Source organism: Purpureocillium takamizusanense, chromosome 2, assembly GCF_022605165.1.
Source record: "Purpureocillium takamizusanense chromosome 2, complete sequence".
Lineage (NCBI taxonomy): Eukaryota > Fungi > Ascomycota > Sordariomycetes > Hypocreales > Ophiocordycipitaceae > Purpureocillium > Purpureocillium takamizusanense.
The window spans coordinates 483,189-500,921 of NC_063069.1; the positions used below are offsets into that span (position 1 = coordinate 483,189).

General features: G+C 57.7%; 8 protein-coding genes across 9 annotated transcripts; 3 read left to right on the top strand and 5 right to left on the bottom strand.

The window, feature by feature from the left end:
• Positions 1-126: 126 nt before the first annotated feature.
• JDV02_001963 (uncharacterized protein) lies at positions 127-1,669 on the top strand. Its single transcript, XM_047982939.1, has one exon. The coding sequence runs from the start codon at positions 234-236 to the stop codon at positions 1,539-1,541; it is 1,308 nt and encodes a 435-aa protein (XP_047838909.1). The 5' UTR covers positions 127-233; the 3' UTR covers positions 1,542-1,669.
• An 89-nt stretch (positions 1,670-1,758) lies between these two features.
• Positions 1,759-2,577, bottom strand: SPT10_1 (Protein spt10; the record flags this gene model as incomplete). The annotated part of the gene is made up of 1 exon (XM_047982940.1): positions 1,759-2,577. The coding sequence occupies one exon, from the start codon at positions 2,575-2,577 to the stop codon at positions 1,759-1,761; it is 819 nt and encodes a 272-aa protein (XP_047838910.1).
• An 816-nt stretch (positions 2,578-3,393) lies between these two features.
• JDV02_001965 (uncharacterized protein) lies at positions 3,394-4,374 on the bottom strand (the record flags this gene model as incomplete). Its single annotated transcript, XM_047982941.1, has 1 exon — positions 3,394-4,374. The coding sequence occupies one exon, from the start codon at positions 4,372-4,374 to the stop codon at positions 3,394-3,396; it is 981 nt and encodes a 326-aa protein (XP_047838911.1).
• Positions 4,375-6,413: 2,039 nt separating this feature from the next.
• JDV02_001966 (uncharacterized protein) lies at positions 6,414-7,506 on the top strand (the record flags this gene model as incomplete). The annotated part of the gene is made up of 2 exons (XM_047982942.1): positions 6,414-7,048; positions 7,104-7,506. The coding sequence occupies exons 1-2, from the start codon at positions 6,528-6,530 to the stop codon at positions 7,504-7,506; spliced, it is 924 nt and encodes a 307-aa protein (XP_047838912.1). The 5' UTR covers positions 6,414-6,527.
• A 735-nt stretch (positions 7,507-8,241) lies between these two features.
• JDV02_001967 (uncharacterized protein) lies at positions 8,242-10,169 on the top strand. Of its 2 annotated transcripts, XM_047982943.1 has the most exons (2): positions 8,242-8,533; positions 8,605-10,169. In XM_047982943.1, exon 2 carries the CDS (start codon positions 8,606-8,608, stop codon positions 10,037-10,039), a length of 1,434 nt encoding a protein of 477 aa, XP_047838913.1. In that variant the 5' UTR covers positions 8,242-8,533; position 8,605; the 3' UTR covers positions 10,040-10,169. The 2 variants fall into 2 exon arrangements, with proteins under 2 accessions (XP_047838913.1, XP_047838914.1); XM_047982944.1 differs by having other exon boundaries at positions 8,242-10,169.
• Positions 10,170-10,265: 96 nt separating this feature from the next.
• Positions 10,266-11,730, bottom strand: JDV02_001968 (Microsomal epoxide hydrolase). The gene is made up of 3 exons (XM_047982945.1): positions 11,384-11,730; positions 11,071-11,268; positions 10,266-10,979 (listed from the first exon to the last, which is right to left on the bottom strand). Exons 1-3 carry the CDS (start codon positions 11,706-11,708, stop codon positions 10,273-10,275), a joined length of 1,230 nt encoding a protein of 409 aa, XP_047838915.1. The 5' UTR covers positions 11,709-11,730; the 3' UTR covers positions 10,266-10,272.
• Positions 11,731-13,033: 1,303 nt separating this feature from the next.
• Positions 13,034-13,888, bottom strand: JDV02_001969 (uncharacterized protein). The gene has a single exon (XM_047982946.1). The coding sequence runs from the start codon at positions 13,793-13,795 to the stop codon at positions 13,238-13,240; it is 558 nt and encodes a 185-aa protein (XP_047838916.1). The 5' UTR covers positions 13,796-13,888; the 3' UTR covers positions 13,034-13,237.
• A 464-nt stretch (positions 13,889-14,352) lies between these two features.
• Positions 14,353-17,289, bottom strand: JDV02_001970 (uncharacterized protein). The gene is made up of 7 exons (XM_047982947.1): positions 16,539-17,289; positions 16,326-16,454; positions 16,138-16,246; positions 15,863-16,070; positions 15,636-15,784; positions 15,363-15,581; positions 14,353-15,299 (listed from the first exon to the last, which is right to left on the bottom strand). Exons 1-7 carry the CDS (start codon positions 16,876-16,878, stop codon positions 14,486-14,488), a joined length of 1,968 nt encoding a protein of 655 aa, XP_047838917.1. The 5' UTR covers positions 16,879-17,289; the 3' UTR covers positions 14,353-14,485.
• Positions 17,290-17,733: the final 444 nt, after the last annotated feature.

The following is a 17,733-nucleotide window of genomic DNA, read 5'->3' on the forward strand; positions in this document are numbered from 1 at the left end:
CGCGCGAGGTCACGCGCTGGGGCGGGTTTCGCGTTGATGGTTGCCGAGCATTAGCCGCCGCCCCTAACTGAGATTCCGCTGCTGAACAATGTGCATTGGTTTTTTTCCCGATGCCTGCAATTGCCGGGTTGGGATGATGCTTCATCCTTTCCCCATGGATTTCTGCCGTCCATTGCGACACACACACCAATTTGGTTGACGCATCTGCCGCACAGCGCGCGGCACGCTGCACCATGTCGTCGACCTTGCTGCCCTTTCTCTACCAGACACGCACGCTGTGCCGTGCCGTATCCGCGCGGCCGCTGCTTTTTGGCGCCGCCGTTCGACAGGCGACATCGGTCAGACGCGGACGAGCGCCCAAGGACGACAATTCAATCCCGTTCGAATGGGACAACGAGCTACAGGAGGAGCTTGGAAACGCTCCGGGTCATGCCTCGACCATCACGACCTCCGAAGCCGAGGTCTTCAAGAGCATATTCGACGAGATCGCCCAGGGTCGGATGCCTGCGTCCAGGAAACGCCCGTCCCCCGATGCCTCCTCCCCCAGCCAAACATGGGCGGCGGCGGCGGCGGCGGCGGCGGCGGCACAACAAGGCTACAACCTCGATCCCGTAAACGGCATGGCACGATCGATTGTCGAACAAGCCCGCGTCACCGAGTTTCGCGACAAGTTCCTCCGCCGCTATCCGCAGTCCCTGCGCAACGCTGCCCAGGTCGCGCTCGGTCTCTACGAGCTAGAACCCGGCGGCGCCTCCGAATCGAGTCGCATGCTGGAGCTAGATCAGGCCAACGAGGCCAAGTTGCAGGAGCGCGTCCGCTACGATCGCATCCGAGTTGAGGAGCGAGAGCGGGTGGACGCCTTGATGCGCGATTGCGAGACTGATGCCGAGCTTTGGCACGTCATGGAGCGCGAGGTCTTTTCACTGCCCGAGAGGCTGGGCATCACGCAGGCAGCCTCTTCTACCGAGGCAGTCGCTTCCAAGAAAAAAACCAAGGGCAAGGTAACCAAGGCCGGCGCCGCAAAGCGAAAGGACTCCTCCTCCTCCTCCTCCGCCGCCGCCGCTCTCACGGCGCAGCAGCAGGACGACCAGAAGCGCATCATGGACGTCCACGGTCCGCTGTATCCGCATTTCCTCAGCCGCGGACTCGCCCTACTCGACACGGCCTTTGCGCGCCCCTCGCTGCGCGCCTTTGAGATCCTGCCCCGGGTCAAGGCGCTGGGCCTGCCCTCGTACGTGCTCGGCGTGTCGGCGCCCTTTTATGCGCGCCTCGCCCGCATGCACTGGGACCACTTCGGCGACGCCGCCGCCGCGCTCGACGTGCTGCACGAGATGGCTGCCGCTCAGCTGTACGCGGACGAGGCCGTCGCCGAGCTGCTCGTCCGTATCCGCAATCACCTCCACGGTTGCACCTGGGGAGCGCAAGGGCCCTTTGTTGCGGCCGTCATGGAGGCGCCGCCCTATGATGGCGCGCTGACCCAACGGCTCGAGGAGATGGAGCGGTACGCGCTGGGGTCTACGGGCCAGCCTGACGCCGTTTAGATATGCGCGGTTTCGAGACGTGTCGCCTCCGAACGTTGATCAAACAGAACCTGTATATGTGTATGTACTCCAAGCTAATGCATAATTGAGAGTGCAAGGGGCTACACCAACGCCAACGCCGCTCATCTGGCGATATCGTCTCTCTCATCCGTGCTCTAGTCGCTGCCATGAAATTGCCCGCTTCGCGCCATATCTACGCAACTACCATTTTGCCGCTTCATGCCTTGTTAGTCCCGTTGACGCTGTTGGCCCCGTTCACGTCCTTCGTGTCTCCGGTCCCGCCGCCGTCTGCCTCGCCGCCAAGCTCGCGTCCATACACAATGGCATCCACCTTCCTCCCCGGATAGCTCTTCAACCGCCCGCAGCCCTTGACGCGGCCAATGCGCTCAAAGCCCAGCGCGTCCCAGATGCGGCACGAAGCCACGTTGGTCTCGTACACGAGGTTGAAGACGGAGTACTCGTAGCCCAGCCGCGGCGCCCAGTCGACGTAGCTCTCGCCCAGCAGCCGGCCCACGCCGCGCCCGCGCGCCGACGGCGCCACGAGGAAGCCGGCGTTGCAGACGTGGCTGCTGCGCCCGGGGTAGTTTGGCTTGACGTAGTAGCTGCCGAGACACACGGACGCCCAGTCCGTGTCCTCGCGCCACAGCGGCGGCAGCAGTGCGTCAGCAGCACCAGCATCAGCATCAGCAACGACAGCAGAAGTACCGGCGGCCGTCGTTTCCGCGTCGCTGAGGAGCATCACGGCCGCAAAGTTCTGGAACCAGTAGGCGGCGAACTTGTCGAACGGCAGGGGCTCGACCACGGGGTACGTGTCGCCGGCTTCGATCTCGGCGTTGAAGAGGTCGCAGAGGAAGCGCAGCAGCGACGCGGGGACGTCGTCCTGCGAGGTGAAGGGCATGATGGTCGCCGCTGTGGCGCCGTCGCGGAGCGTGACGGTTCGAGGGGAGATGCCGGGCGGGAGCGCCGGCTCCGGCATGGAGGGCGGCGGCGGCGTCGGCCAGCGCTGTATCGGCGCAGATGCAGGGTCGTCGATCATTGCAGGCATCGCGTGGGCTTGTGATGAGCGAACGCCTCCCCCGCCTGGTGCCGTCTTTAACAACCAAGATATCTCAAATAGTGATCTGATCGCCCGGTTTAGAGCTCGCGAGTTCGGTAACAAGAAAAGTAACGCAACGTTGAACAGGCCGCCAACCCGTCAACCCCAACAAACGAGCCGTACTGGCGCCAATACCTTTTATCTTGTTCATGCTGGGCAGCGTCGCACAGCGGCACCGGCAGAAGCGTCGAGAACAGAGTCCATCGTCAAAAGGGCGCGGGCAGGGCGTCGCCAAGTGGGACTCCCGTCTCCGTTATCGCTCCGGCCAAGACGCGGCGGCGCCTAACATGCGTGGGTGTGCCTTTCTTGGTAGACAACTATTTGATTCGTAGACTGTTGCACACACTTTCCCCATTTATCGGTTAGTAACGACAGCAAGCTGGCTGGCGCTGCGTCGGTGTGGTTTATTATCGGTGTTGGCGATATGTCTCCACGCACTTACACGGGAACGAATGTGGACCAGAGCGTGCGTACGCAAGGGCACTGCTTTGAGCCTTATTGCTTTTCCGTTCTGATAGGGTAACTCTCTGTCTTGACGAGACCTGGCCAGGTTTATCGTGGGACTTCATGCTTTTCGCTATATACATCTCACCAAGTGACAAGCTCAACAGACGAAATGTCCAACCCGCAACTGCCCCCTATCTCTGATGATGATGATCTCCGATCGGCCCCGCCATACACAACCTAGAAACGTGTCAATACCACCGTCTCGCTAAAGAACGACGACGACGAGCGTGTTAGCTGGCTGTCAGCCCATCACTTTTCATTGCGAGTCCTCCGGCGTGTTGTCCCTTTGGGATGGTGCCGGTCCCGTCGTTCCTCCGGATACATTTCACCTCTAGGCGGCGTGGCCGTAGGGGGGCCGAACGTTATATCTCGGGGCATCGGAGGCCTTTCGCTCTTTTCCTTGGCCCTTAGAAACGTCTCCTTATCAATTATGCGGTATTCCCAGAGGTGATCCAGTAGGAGAAAATCTGGCCGGATATCCGCGGCCGTCGTCTCCTTATTAAGGTGATCCGCGATATGATACATGCGCTCGCGAAAGACACGCGACCTGTCCTCACGGAGACTCGTTTTGGCGACGAACCTCGCGCTGCAGAACCAACAGCAGCTTTGGTGCGGGAACCGACAGCCCAGGTGGTCGTCGGCGATGTGTTGTATCCATAGCTCGACCTGGTCAAAGGCGAACTCCATGGAGCAGTTTGAGAGACCGCGAAACTCGCAAGGGAAGCTCCTGAGAAACTCATCCCCGCCTGGCTTTGGCGCCGCTACATTCAACTCTGACCACGACTGGGACCTCGCTTGCGAGGGTACTGTAACCTCTAGGCGCGGCTGCCGTTGCACCATAGGTCCTCCACGAGGTGCGGTCGACATGGAGTATACCGATCGGTCATCAAAGTTATCAACGGTAGTCGTGCGGTGTGTGGCATGGCTTTCCCGATTCGAAATTCCCTTGCCGACGTGCACATGCGATGGAATATCCAGCGGGTCCATCGCTATCATCTGCCTACATGTAGCATAGAGGGGTTCGTCGATGCCTACGGGAGGAGTTACCAATCCGTCCCGCAGCTGATTGGCGTTGTTGATGATGATGGCGGCGTCGGCCAGCCCAGGCGCCCCGGTGGCGGCTGTGGGAGCCTGGCTAGTTGTCGGGATCTCGTGGTACAGGCGGCGGACCGTATCACCTGCCCCAATGTCCGAATCTACATGACTGTCGCCCTGATTGGGTGCAGTCATTGTGGTATAGATTGTTGTAGGTGGTGGCGCTTGTTGCATCATATGAGTAGGGAGATTAGACAGAATATCCTTGAAAACATCCTTGGCCGGCACAATCATCGCCACCCTGGTGCTTGCGCTTCCACCAACAATGTGTCCGAAGAGCTTCCCTGTTTGTGCGTCGCATATCCAACTCCCACAGTCACCTGCGGCTAATGGCTGGTCCAGTGTGGCGACGAATACCTCCTGGAACAATGTCGAGCGTGGCATGCGAGAGTATAAGGGAGAACCATGAAGTACTCCAGTCGTCCGCCCAGAACTTGCGGTGAGCACCTGCACCTTCGTTTCTCGGGGGACATGTTCAACAAAGGATAAGTTGGCATCCAGTTGAACAAAGAAAGGATTTTTCAGAGACAAACGGCGTTTCATAAACGGCGCCGCATCAGGTAAGAAGTTGGGGTTCATGCGCACGAGGCAGTAGTCCAAGGTTCTGGAGGATAAGACAGCTTTCCCGATCTCGAGTAGGGCGTTTCCGTCCGTCCGAGGTTTCGCAACAGTTGATGGATGCCTCCATGCCGCGAGTATATCTTGCCCTGGCGGCGGACGCTTCAAGGTTGTTTCTGGTTGGTTGCTGTCAGTACCTGATGTTTCAGCGTCTGACATATTCGCCATATCATGATCGAACATTGAGACTTCTGGGCTCTCGCTGCCATGACTTGTGGCGTCGACCAATTCTTCATCCTCGTTGAAACCCTCAGTATCTTCGAGCCCCGTGATCTCACACTCCGAATCGTCGTCTGACTCGGTAGCACATTGGTATGTGGCAGAGGTCTGCGTTGGACCTTCCCCGGGAAGAAGGTGATTGACTGTGAGGACCATCAAGCTATCATTTATAGCGACGACTCCTCCGGCCGTTGCAGAATTCATGACGCTGTTTTCGGACCAGGCAAACAGGGCGGACCCGGCGGGGCTGCGTGTTGCGCGAGAGTATATCGTAGCGGAAGCCAGACTTGCAGCGATCGGTTGGACGTGCTTTTGTGATGGGCCTGCTATGCTTTGTGCGGTACTCCAAGAACGATTTTTTGTGTCCATCATCTGTCGAAAGTCTTTGAATTCAGCAACAAGCGGGCAGTTGCCAATTTCGAAATCTCGATGGTCTTGTAAGATCCCGCTCTCCTTGACCAGCTTGAATGCTTCTCTTCGGACCGATTTGTCCTCCGAGGCGAACATTATAGTAGGCTTTGTTCGCTGCATTGATCGCCCTACCATGAACAGCGACAAGTTGACGATGCTGTCAGATTCATGCAGCCTTTCGCTATTCTCTCTCAAGTAGGTGATAATCTTCGGCTGGATGAGTTGGGTAAACTCGACCCGTGCGGGGCCCGTTGCCTCCCAACAGTGAATCCGTCCTCGTAACGCACCCATATTCAGGGATCCTAAGAAAGAACCCGTCGAATTGGCAGCAAATGGCCAATTGTGTTGCTTCTGCGTTGTTGGGAAAACACTTTCCATGGTCGATTCAGAATCGATGCGCAAAACATTCACTGTTGGACATCTTCGGACAGGACAGCGTGGGTGAGTTCCAGCAAATCCGGAGGATAAAACGCTGGCATGTGCAATTTCGCGTCGAAATGGAGAACTACGAAGTATATCCATGGCCAATTATCAATTGCCAACACACTGTGGCTAAGGGCATCGTCCAGGGCCGCCGCCCAGGTTCTGTGTCACATTGACGCGGCCACCATTGGGCATCAGTGACGAGCTGGGTGCCAGGAATTAGCAAGGCAGATTTGTAGGCTCGATGCTGCAGCTCGCCCTGCCTTCACACACTACCTATATTTTTGTCGGCGCGCAAAGCCGCATCAACACATTGGGGCTGTGTCCATTCTGCACCCAGGCTCTGCATCGTATGTAGTTGTTGGTAGCCGCTATTGGCTACCGACAACTTCCATGCTTGACGGCAACACGCAAGGCAGACACGGTGGACTGGAACAGCGACAAGTATTTACAAACTGCGTGCACTTCTGGTTGGCTTGCAAAGTCGCAACAACACAATGGAGCATCAAGAACTCAGGGCGTCGTTGGCAAGCCCGCAAATTAGCATCCCTCTGCGGCATGCTCTCTTGAAAACGCTATGGGGCCGTCCTGCGGACTCTAGGTTAACATCGACAACGATGACTTCTTATTTTAGTTACTACTCATCGAAATGCCAGGAGTTTCTGACAGACGGAGGCAGGCATGTCTCCGCCAAAACCCATTCAGATATCATCGAAATCGCCCAAATGATACAGAATGACCTCCCAAGAGAGACGATCCTGCCGTGCACCGGAGATTGGTCTGCAAATGCTCTGGATACTTGCAGCCTTGGATCAGCGAATGCCGCAATCGATCTATGCGCTTCTCTACTCACCATGATTGATGTTGGTGAGCATGAATTCGGCGTGTCGGGAAGGCATCCAATACATTGGACCAAAGGGTGCCTCAGGACCACCCTCAGGGACCAGTTCTCACCTGAGAGGACTCTTGCAGTGGACAATCCCAGGATTGGGAAACTTTTCAAAGCGGAGAACCTCAGCAAGATTGCTGGGGTCAAGATTAGGTGGACAAACAATCTAGCCAACCACCTCCGCCTCACAGATGACGACAAGGCCGTCTTCATCTTTCACCATGCTAGCTTCCTCAAGTTCCAGCAGAGGTAGGTCACATAACTTAAAATTGACCTATACCAACAGAAAGTTAATGGCGCTTAGTCTGACCCAGCAACTCTTTCCGCCTGGCTTTATCGAGGAAACACTCTACACTCTAGCGCTCCTCTTCCCGCAAAACGACTCGCACACCAGGCGCTGGATCCAGACTCTGGGATCGCCTTGCCTTGATCAGAATATTAGCAGGTGTGGCAGCCTCCGTGCGCAGGATCGGCGATTCGACCGCTTCTTGTTCTGGCACGACCGGCTCGTTGTCTTGAAGCAAGTGTTCGACGATTCTAGCCCTCGAACGCTCGCGCAGTGGTGGTGGGATAGACGGAATGGTGTGCAATGGTATACATTCTGGGTCGCAGTATTCGTTTTTCTGTTTACGATCTTCTTCGGCATGGTGCAGAGCGTCGAAGGGGCGCTGCAGGTGTACTTTTCATATAAAGCACAGCCAGGCTAGTCTCTAATGTTATGTCATGGGCTAGCGACTATGCCGCGAGAAAAAGCTCACTGGCTTGAATGAGCGCAAGACATGGAGCGAGTAGCTGAAAGAGCATCCAAGGACCATGACCTTGAGCCAGGTTTAGTACTAGAAAACCTAGCTTATTCAGCTGTTATATTTGAGATCAAATGGAACTGCGCTATCTAGCAGCAAGGTCGAAAGGAACTCCCATATGCTTGACCTCGACCCGACGCCATTCCTGTGATAGCTCACGCATACGTTTATGCGCAAATTCAACGGTGGCCAGACAGAACTATCACTGCCCCTGAACCTTTGGAGTCTCCGATTACCCGCAGCGTCATCGCAATATTTAGCGCTACAAGGTTCGGGACAGGACGGGTTCAGGGAACACTACTTTATTTCGTGGCGCCCCTTTATTTACTAACGTAGTAGTGGTGGTAGTTAACACAGGGAGCGTCTCAATTTAACCGCTGCTAGGCTCAACTCACCGCCATCAATCACGGTGACAGTGTTGCAGGCAAAGATGGCCGACGATCTTGTCAGCACGAGCATGCGCCAGCGCATCGACAGGCCCTTTTTAATCGGAGATGCATCTGAAGTTGCACACACAAAAGGACATACTAATTCGTATGCAACCTCTCCGCATAGCTGCGTGCTTTGTTGTTAAAAGGCGGATCGCCCGCCCTTCAGTCCACTTGCCGTGTCTCGCCACCAAGACATCCGACGCCATGCAGGGTCACATCGCCCGAGTGCTGCTGGTGCCGCTACTACTGCTTGTTGCAGCAATCACGCTCGCGACGGCCTCACCACAACACGAAGGGCTGTTGACGACGGATGGCAATGGCTGCAAATGCTTCCCAGGCGATGCGTGCTGGCCGCGAGACTCAGACTGGAGCCGTCTCAACAATACAGTGGAAGGCCGACTTGTCGCAACGACGCCGCTGGGCTCGCCATGCCACGATCCTCACTACGATGAGGTCGAATGTGCCGTCCTGAAGAACGCATGGCTCTATTCGGCAGTACAGTGAGAGGCTTTCTCCCCACAATAAGATGTATTGTTCATCGTCAGGGACTGACACCCAAGCTTTCCACCAGCATGGAATCTTCGTCCTCCGTCATGGCACCGCTATTCGCCAACCAGAGCTGCGACCCCTTCCAGCCGCGGTCCTCTCCTTGCACGCTGGGCAACTACGTGCGCTATGCCGTCGATGCGCGCACGCCGCAACACGTTGCTGAGACGCTGGCCTTTGCCGCCCGCCATCGCATCCGCCTCGTCGTGCGCAACACGGGCCACGACTACAACGGCCGCTCGACCGGCGCGGGAGCCCTAGCCGTCTGGACGCATCACATGAAGGACCGCGCCGTCATCGACTGGGCAGACGAGCACTACGTCGGCAAGGCGCTGCGCGTCGGAGCCGGCGTCCAGGGTTTCGAGGCGCTCACCGAGGCGCACAGCAAAGGGCTTGTGGTTGTGACGGGCGAGTGTCCCACCGTCGGGCTGGCCGGAGGGTATACGCAGGGAGGTGGGCATTCCGCGCTCAGCACCGTCCATGGTCTTGCCGCGGATAATGTTCTTTCGTTTGAGGTTGTGACAGCGTCGGGGGAGCACGTTGTGGCTTCGAGGGCCGAGCACTCGGACCTATACTGGGCATTGAGCGGCGGGGGAGGCGGCAACTATGGCGTCGTGGTATCCATGACGGTTCGCACACACCCTGATGCTAAAGTCAGTGGCGCTAGCTTCGCCATCACGACTACGGACAACACGTCGAGCCTCTACGACGCCGTCGATGTGTTTCACGAGGCACTTCCTGGCATGGTGGACGCGGGGGCCATGGTCATCTACTACTTTGGCCAAGGCTTCCTGCAAATGCCCGCTTTGACCTTCTTCAACAAGAGCACCGACGAAACCGAAAAGATCCTCAGGCCATTCATCGACGCCGTCTCCGCGAAAGGCTTCACCGTGAAGCCCAACTACACCGAGTTCGGGAGCTACTTCGACCACTATAGCCACTACTGGGGTCCCCTACCCGCAGGAAACATCCAAGTCGGCACCCAGCTGTTTGGCGGGCGTCTGATACCGCGACACGACCTAACCCGCTTCTCCCCCACCGCCCGCGACCTGGTATCCATGGGCGTCACTTTCATCGGCGTCGGGCTGGACGTGTCGCGCTTCGGCAGGGACAAGGTCGCAGCGGTTCTCCCGCAATGGCGCCAGACCCTGGTCCACGCGTCGCTGACTCTCCCGTGGAGCTTCGAGCGCCCCTTTGCGGACATGGTCGCGGAGCAGGACCGCATGACGCGCGAGGTGCAACCCGTCATCGAGGCGGCGACGCCCGGTGCGGGAGCGTACATGAACGAGGCTGACTTTCAGCAGCCCGACTTTCAAGAGACCTTCTTCGGTGCCAACTACGATGGGCTGCTGCGGATAAAGAAGAAGTACGACCCGCATGGCCTGTTCTATGCGACGGTGGGCGTGGGCAGCGAGGAGTGGACGGTGAAGAAGGATGGGCGTCTGTGCCGCGCTCACTAACACTTTCACAGGTACACTGCGCAATGGGATTGACTGATGCGCGTGTTTCCTAAACGTACAGCGCTATAGATGAGAAAAACTATCTTCATAATACACTTGTGCCACACGAGACGAGACCATCGATCCCGAGCTCAGCTACATACAACACCAAACCCAGGAATGTCTCTCCTGTGCTGGATCTCGTCATGCCACCTCCTGAAGAATGCTCACGGGCGCTAGACTGTGCCACCAAGTTACTCGCCATCCTCCTTGATGGCCTCAAACCTCCTCGTCACCGCATTCGCCCCTCCCTTTGAGCCAAACATGGACCTCAGATCCTCGGTGAGCTGCTCCGGACACTCGTACGACGCAAAGTGGCCGCCACGCTCATGCACCGCCTCAAAGACGACAGGCCCCGACGACCACCCCCACGTCTTGGGCAGCGCAAAGAGGTCCCGCGGAAAGTACGAGATGCCCAGCGGCACGTGCGGCACGTATTCAATGCACTTGCGCGTGGCTTCCCGCTGCGAATGCGTCGCCTCGTAGTAGATGCGCACGCTGGCGGCGGGCCCTGCCGTCGAGAACTGGTACAGCGACACCCAGGTGAGGATCTCGTCGTCGGTCCAGGGGTACGCGTCCGTCCAGTCGTGCAACTTCTCCCACAACCAGGCTAGCAGCGCGACGGGCGAGTCGGCGAGCGCGAGACCTATCGTCGACGGCTTCGTGCTCTGCAGCACCATGTAGCCCGAGCCTTCGCGGAGGTACCACCTCGTGCGCTCGATGCCGGCTTTTTGCGCCGGCGACCACCATCGAAGCACCGCGTGCTGCAGGCCGAGCCAGAAGCCGCGGGGCACCGTCGGCTTCACGCATAGAAAGTTGATGTGCGATGCGAGGCAGTGGTCCGGGTAGAGGACGCCCATCATGCGCGTGATGAAGTAGCCCCAGTCGCCGCCCTGCGTGACTGCGCCGGCTGGTGTGAGCGAAGACTAAGAGACAGAGAGAAAGAGAGAGAAACATGTCTTCTTCTGAGAAGCGAGGATACATCTACGTACCGTACTTGTCGTAGCCTAGCCGTAGCATCAGCCTGTGCGCACATTCGGCATACTGCGCGATGCCGAAGCCACGCTTGGACGGCGCCTGGGAGAAGCCAAAGTTGGGCAGTGAGGGCGCCACGACGTGAAACGACGGCCCGTCCTCGGGCTCGGTGAGCAGCCGCAGCACCTTGGTCACCTCGATGAAGCTGCCGGGCCCTATAGTATCTGCCTGTCAGCTTTCCCCCTCCGTGCTGTAGTCGTCATGGCACCGCGACGCCATTCCATTCACATGTAATACACAAGGGCGCAAATGGCAATTGGACGGACGTACAGCCGTGGCAGAACAACAGCGGGATGCTCCCCGGCTTGCTGCTCGTCTGATGCACAAAGTGAATGTCGAGCGCGCCGAAGCCGTCGACGAAAATGTCCGTCTTGAAATGCGGCAGCGTGTTGAGCTTGGCCTCTTGCGCGCGCCAATCGAAGCCCTCGGCCCAGTGCCTTGCCAGCCGCTTCACGTCGCGCAGCGAGGCGCCGTACTCCCAGTCGTCGGAGAAGTCGACTTCATCCGGGAAGGATGCTTCCCTAAGCTTGGACCTGACGGCGTCGATGGCCTCGTCGGGGACCGAGACCTTGAACGGCCGGACTTGATGCGACATGGCTGCTTCCAGTTTGGTCGTGACTCGGGGGAGGAAGATGAGACTCAATTACTGATGTGGCCAAGTTGCAACTGTAAATAGATGAGGGGCTTCTAGTGTGAAGTCTCGTGTTGCAAAGTGCAACATCCAATCACGGCTGTGGTTAAAAACCCAATTAGGTCTTTCCTTGAGAACAGCTCGGACCCGAAGATGGTGTTGATGAAAGCTGGGACAGCCCACTGACGGCAGCTCAGATCCAGTCTTTCACGGGAGTCTTGTGTCAAACTTTATCCTTGAGCGACGTGCTGGTAGAGCCAGCGGAGAGATGCGGATTCCCCTAACCCCAGACCCCGCTACTAAGACCACGAGTTACGGCAACGGGGTGGCAAGTTGCTCCCCGGCTCCGCGTTGTGGGCCGTGTCGCCGGCATTGCCTCCCGCTTAGTCCGGCGCCTTGACACATGAGCGAATCCCGGCTATGTCTGGTGAATTACTGATGACTTCGCTCCATAATCAGACCTAAGAAAGCAGCCAATCTCAACGGCACAGGCCATTGATTGAAACTAGCCCTCAAGTCAAATACCACTTAACCCACGCCAGCTACAAGCAAGAAGCTCAATGTGACTAAATTTGTAGTCTAGAAGGCGCTATTGCTCCCACCGGGACAGGTAGCATCCCCCCGATCGGGCAAGGCGTTCTGACTGCGCGATGTCTTCTGTGACCGTCCAACTCGGCATGCAATATATCGAGTAGCGATGCGTGCAAGATGTTATACTCGACACCGTCTGAGCAAGCCTCCGCCGGCGTATATGATCCTGTCCCATACCCGTATGCTCTTAAAAATAAGTTTGTGGCATCTTCGATATACCTATAGTACGTGTGATTAGGAAAACCAACCAAAATGAGCTCTCGTAACGTTTCGGGTACCGATGCATCGGCGGCCAGAATTGCCGTAATTTGTCGCTCGGCTTCCGGATCTATAACGTCCAGCCGCAATGCAAGGTATCGGGCAAGGTTATAGTCGATTTGACTCGCGTCGATATATCATGAATCACTGTATGGACATCTTCCACAAGGCCATCCCGTAGTGAAAATCCGCCACCGAAATTGCCTCCAACGGGGTGCCATGTCTCCACTAGCCCAGTTGCCCAAAGTTTATGGTGCCGTGCGGTATATTATTGCAACTAGATACCAAACACAGGATCCATAGTACCAGTTCTCACTATCCGAGTGTATTCATCTGTGAGGCTTGGGGTGCCATGGCCAAACGAACCAAATTGTCAAATTAGGTACGTAGTTTCAAGGCCCTATAGGGACTTCCCTCCGGGGCGTAGTCAAATGGAACTTCGTTCCTCAAGGCACAGTGCGTCCATCCGCTCTTTTCCACCAAGATTCCCATAGTCAACCCCATCACAATCACGGGGATACACACTCCAGACCTGAAGCCCTGCCCACAACGCCTGAAACCGTAGGCCCCATCTCCAACCCCTGCAGACTTGAGCGCCGCCGCCCAGGCCACGGGGAAGACCGGTGATGACGTCGAGCTGTCGCTTAACTATCTCCATGTGTCGCTCCAGTCATGGGCCGGGAGGCAGTGTTGCGCTTGACCTTCCAGTCTTCGTCGTCACGATGATGACCGAAATGGATTGTGCCAGCACCGCCGGAGGGCTGGCCGTTGATGATGCCGCCGCCAGCTCCGGCGGCAGAGTCTTTGCCGACATTGCCCGCGCCGCCAGAAAGGTTGTCGCCGGAGATACCACCGCCGGTACCGGCACCGCCAATGCCGTCGGGCTTGCCCTGTCGCTTCATCAGGCCGCCAAGTCCGCCCTGCTGGCGCTTCTCCATGTCGGTCATCTCCATGCGCTTGTTGATGACGCCCAGGAGCTTGGTGAGGATGTCTAGCTGTCGCTTCTCGTGCCCCTCCGTGGGCTCACCCGCGCCGGCCTTCATCATGAGGTCAAGCATGCCCTTAGAGTCGTACTTGCTGTCTGTGGCGGGCATGCCGTTCTCCCTGGCCATATTGTTGTCCATGGGCTTGGCACCCTCGCTCCCCATAGCGAGGGCACCGCCGGCCAGGGCGGCGATGGTAACAGCACTGCTGAACTTCATGGACTGTGTAGAGGAGTGACTGTGGTACGGTATCAACAAAAATGGCTCCGGGGTGGTGCTAGAGAGACGGCGATGGGCGTGGGGAAGGGGATGTAAAGGACAACGGGTGCTACTCACAACCCTCGGGACCCAACTAGGCACTACACTATATACTTATTAAGCCCACCTTGTCTATCACATTGCTGGAATCCGACACGATAGACTCGTCCTGGCCTCAAGCCTATCAAAGCAGCGGACGGATGCGAAACGTCTGCCCCGTTGCGCCAGCGCCTGCACCACGGACTGGCATCGAAATCCGGCCGTGAGGCACATCTCAGAATTCCGATCGGCCCTGGAGAGAAGGGAGAGGCGGCCCTGGCGACGAGAAAGCGATCGGTCGCCCAGCGCCGTACAGGAATTCCGGGTCGTGGCAGCTAAGACATCGACGGCTTTGGCGGGCTCTCGGCGTGTTTGGGGAATGCGAGATGCGCCCGAGACTTACTACCCGATCCGGTAGCTATAGCGCTTTTTATTATGAATCTATATTTCATGCATACGTCCGTACTTTATACGCCATAGCACGCAATATTTGCTGATATTCCCGTGTCCAGTCGGCGGCGCAATCCAGTGCGCTCATCGTCGCTCTATAGGCTCATGTACTTCGTATATGCCAGGCATCAAACGCCCAATCGGGCTGTCCAAGATCCGATGCTACGCCAGGCATCGTTGTCCAGCTCTTTGTTTCGCCCCCGCATCAATGTCGCCTACCTGCAGCACGATGCCCATGCCCACCGCTTGGTGCCACAAAACGTGGCAGTGTAGTAGCCACAGCCCGTTGTTGTCCAACGCGAACCGCAGCACTACGTAGCCCATCGACGGCACATAGACTGTATCCTTCCGCAGCGGGGTCTTGGTGTCTACCTCCGCGGCCACTGCCTCCGCTTGCTGCTTGTCAAACGGGTTGTACCCCCTGTTGAGCCCCATGGTCGCCGTCTGTGACCTGACGACGTAGAAGCTGTAGCCGTGCTGCGATATTATCAGGCGAGGCCCAAAAGGAGGTGCAGGCGCGGGAAAACTCACCAGATGGAACGGGTGACCTTTATCGTCGTAGTTGTTGAGCACCAGCTCCATCCACCGCTCCTCGCCCGTCTCTTTGATCCAGGGGACCTTGAGCTTCTGCGCGCTTGTCGGCTGTTTGATGGCGTCTACCCATTGCGCACGGTCTAATGCCAGCAGAGGCGGTTTGTGTGGTTCTGAGACCACCCATGATGTGTGGTTGACGGTGGCGACAGGGCGGTTGTGGTTCGCGCCGCGGATAGTCATCGCCGAGTAGAGCACCGCCGTCTCTGCGGGCTCGGCTAGGCCCGTCGGCGATGAACCGAGCGGCGCGCCTCGCAGGTCATTGAGGTTGAGCTCTGAGGCTGCAACACCTTCCTCGTGTCTTCTTTCTGGTACAGATGGCGACGTCCATGAGAGCGGAAACTCCTGCTCGGGGGTGAGGGCAAAGTTGTGGAGATTCATATTTCTGGTGCCTTGCTGTCAGCCCAACGCCCCTTGAACATTGATGTGGCACTGGTCATCGACTTACTCCTTGTCCAGCGTCACAATCAGCTTGGCACCCTGTTCCGAACGAGCTCTTGCTGTGGTACCGGATGCCTGCTGCACGATAACGTCCATGCGTTCACCCGGATACAACACTCCGATGGAACGCGCCGCATGCGTGTCGTTGGCGACCGCGTGTCCACCATCGACGGTAATGACCTGCATGCTCCCCTCCGATAATGATAGTGTAATGCCGGCAGATACGCTGCGAAACAGTCAGTGACTAATCTCGGCGAGTACAATGTCAACATGAACGCACCCAGTGTTCACAACCCTCAGTCTCACGCGTCGGTCCCGCAGCACCGTCTCCGGCATGGCCACAGAGCTGCAGTTGACGGGCCACGCTTTGACCGCCATGGAACAGTTGTATGATCCCCGTCCATTGATTAGCATGGAGTCTGGAGCGGGCTACAGGCCAACAATTAGCGGTTATGAAACGCCGACTTGCCATCAATCGTCTGAGACGTGACCCCAGTCCCAACTCACCTCATACATGTAATGGTTCGGATCCTCGAACCACTCCAGGACGTCTACGGCTGAGCGGTGATACCAATCACCGACCAGGAGAAGCTGCTCCGCATCATACGAGTGCGTTGCCAGCTCGTTGCGGGCGTCTTTCGTATTAGCAGGCTTGTGCACCACCAAGCCGCCAAAAAGCCCGTCAGCGCGTTGCACGCCGGAGTGGGCGTGGTACCTGACCAGGACGAGTAAGCTACAGCTTGTGATGCTGATGTTCGCAGTAACAAGATGAGAGGCCTTACCAATAGGTCCCTGATTGAGAGTCGTCGATGTGGAAGCGGTAGGTGAGGTTGGCAGAGGCCGGAATGGCACACTGAGTGAGCGCCACCACGCCGTCCATGTCGTTGGCGCCTGGCATGCGCACGGATGAGTGAGCAGAGTCACTAATGATACGGTGGGATACATAAAAGGAAGCATTGGTTTGGCGTACCCTTCATGGTCAGTCCGTGCCAATGCACGGCGACGCCTTCTTCGGCGCTCGCACGGTCGACATGGTTATGGACGTTGACGACCAGTTCGTCGCCCGACCTCGCCTCAACCAGCGGGCCCGGGAATTGCCCTGCGAACGACTCATGTTAGTCCCAGCGCAAACGGACGTGGCCCGAGAAGAGAAGACAATATGTCAATGGGGGGGGGGGCGGACCGTTGATCAGGTACACAGTCTTGACGACGCCGTCAGGCGCACGCAGCCCCTGGGTGATGTTCCAATCCAGGTAGATTGTCTTGGCCTCGCGATAGACGTGGTCTTCGGGGTGAAGAGTGAACCCATCGTCGACACGCGCGGGCTTTGCGTCGCCGCTGGCAGGCGTGCTCGGTGGTCGCGCTCCGGCTTCGTCATGTTCCACCGCAAGGCTCACAACGCGCGACGAAAAGGCATAGACGAGAAAGACGGACGTGGAGACGGCCACCAGCCCACCGAGAAACACCAGCAGCAGAAGCCTCCCGGCCCGCGCCGGCGCCGGCGGCTTGCCCGATTGTCTCATGCTGGAAGTCGTGTCGTCGGGTCCTTCTCCCGCTCCTCTTCCTCCGCCATTGACAAGAACTCAAGACGAGTAGCACCGGGCGCTCAGTATGCAGTTAGTAGGAGCTGCAGCAAGCCAAGTTGAAAATGTCGGCTGTGAAGAAAAAACGCCTCCGGCGGACACGCGAGTTGTCTCACGGGCGCCGGGTCTAGGCTTCGCCAACCTGGAATGGACGGCAACGGCAGCTCGGACGACGGATGAGGGGGCAGGCGTGCCTGAGCAGGGCCGGAATGACAAGCGGCGGGGTGTATGACGACGAGATTAAAATTGATGGCGTGTAGCTCGGCAGGTGTCGAGCCAACTTTGCGGCGTGTTGGCTCAAAATCCCCGAATGCCCAGGTTTGAACCCAGGCTCCGGGAGCTTGGATGCGGTCCGACAGACAACAAGCACACCCATGCGCCGTCGGGGGGGGGGAGAGGGGTTGTTGGTGCAGGCAGGGTGCAGCAGGTCGTTCAGTCAGGCGCCGCCGTCGATCCCTTTGTTGCAAGGGGCTTTTATTTTAGTCTTGGGGTTTGGGGTTTGGGAAAAGACGAGAAGACGAGATGGTGCAAAGGACTGGTCAAGGGGCAACAAAGGCGTCAACACACAGACAATCACGAGTCACAATGAGGCAAGACTCAATTCAACTCTCAAGGGCTAACGACACCAGACGACCGCCTTGGCTGCATTGTCCAAACTCCCTGATCAACTACGGAGTAGTAACGTTAGTATCCGTCACGGGAGGCGTCGGCCTTGTGACGAGTGCCAGCCACCCGACGACCGGGGAGGGTCGGCGCGCTGGCCTCCAACAAACTTCCAACCCTTCTCCACGGCAC

Excerpts from the sequence above, each read along its gene's own strand:
- JDV02_001969 (XM_047982946.1), bottom strand. The coding sequence starts at position 13,795 with ATGAAGTTCAGCAGTGCTGTTACCATCGCCGCCCTGGCCGGCGGTGCC.
- JDV02_001968 (XM_047982945.1), bottom strand. The coding sequence starts at position 11,708 with ATGTCGCATCAAGTCCGGCCGTTCAAGGTCTCGGTCCCCGACGAGGCC. Across the intron at positions 11,269-11,383 it reads GCTGTTGTTCTGCCACGGCT|GGCCCGGCAGCTTCATCGAG; the intron begins GTACGTCCGTCC and ends CAGATACTATAG. Across the intron at positions 10,980-11,070 it reads GCTAGGCTACGACAAGTACG|TCACGCAGGGCGGCGACTGG; the intron begins GTACGTAGATGT and ends CAGCCGGCGCAG.
- JDV02_001963 (XM_047982939.1), top strand. The coding sequence starts at position 234 with ATGTCGTCGACCTTGCTGCCCTTTCTCTACCAGACACGCACGCTGTGC.
- JDV02_001967 (XM_047982944.1), top strand. The coding sequence starts at position 8,492 with ATGTGCCGTCCTGAAGAACGCATGGCTCTATTCGGCAGTACAGTGAGA.
- JDV02_001970 (XM_047982947.1), bottom strand. The coding sequence starts at position 16,878 with ATGAGACAATCGGGCAAGCCGCCGGCGCCGGCGCGGGCCGGGAGGCTT. Across the intron at positions 15,785-15,862 it reads CGAACCATTACATGTATGAG|CCCGCTCCAGACTCCATGCT; the intron begins GTGAGTTGGGAC and ends GTTGGCCTGTAG. Across the intron at positions 15,582-15,635 it reads CTGAGGGTTGTGAACACTGG|CGTATCTGCCGGCATTACAC; the intron begins GTGCGTTCATGT and ends ACTGTTTCGCAG.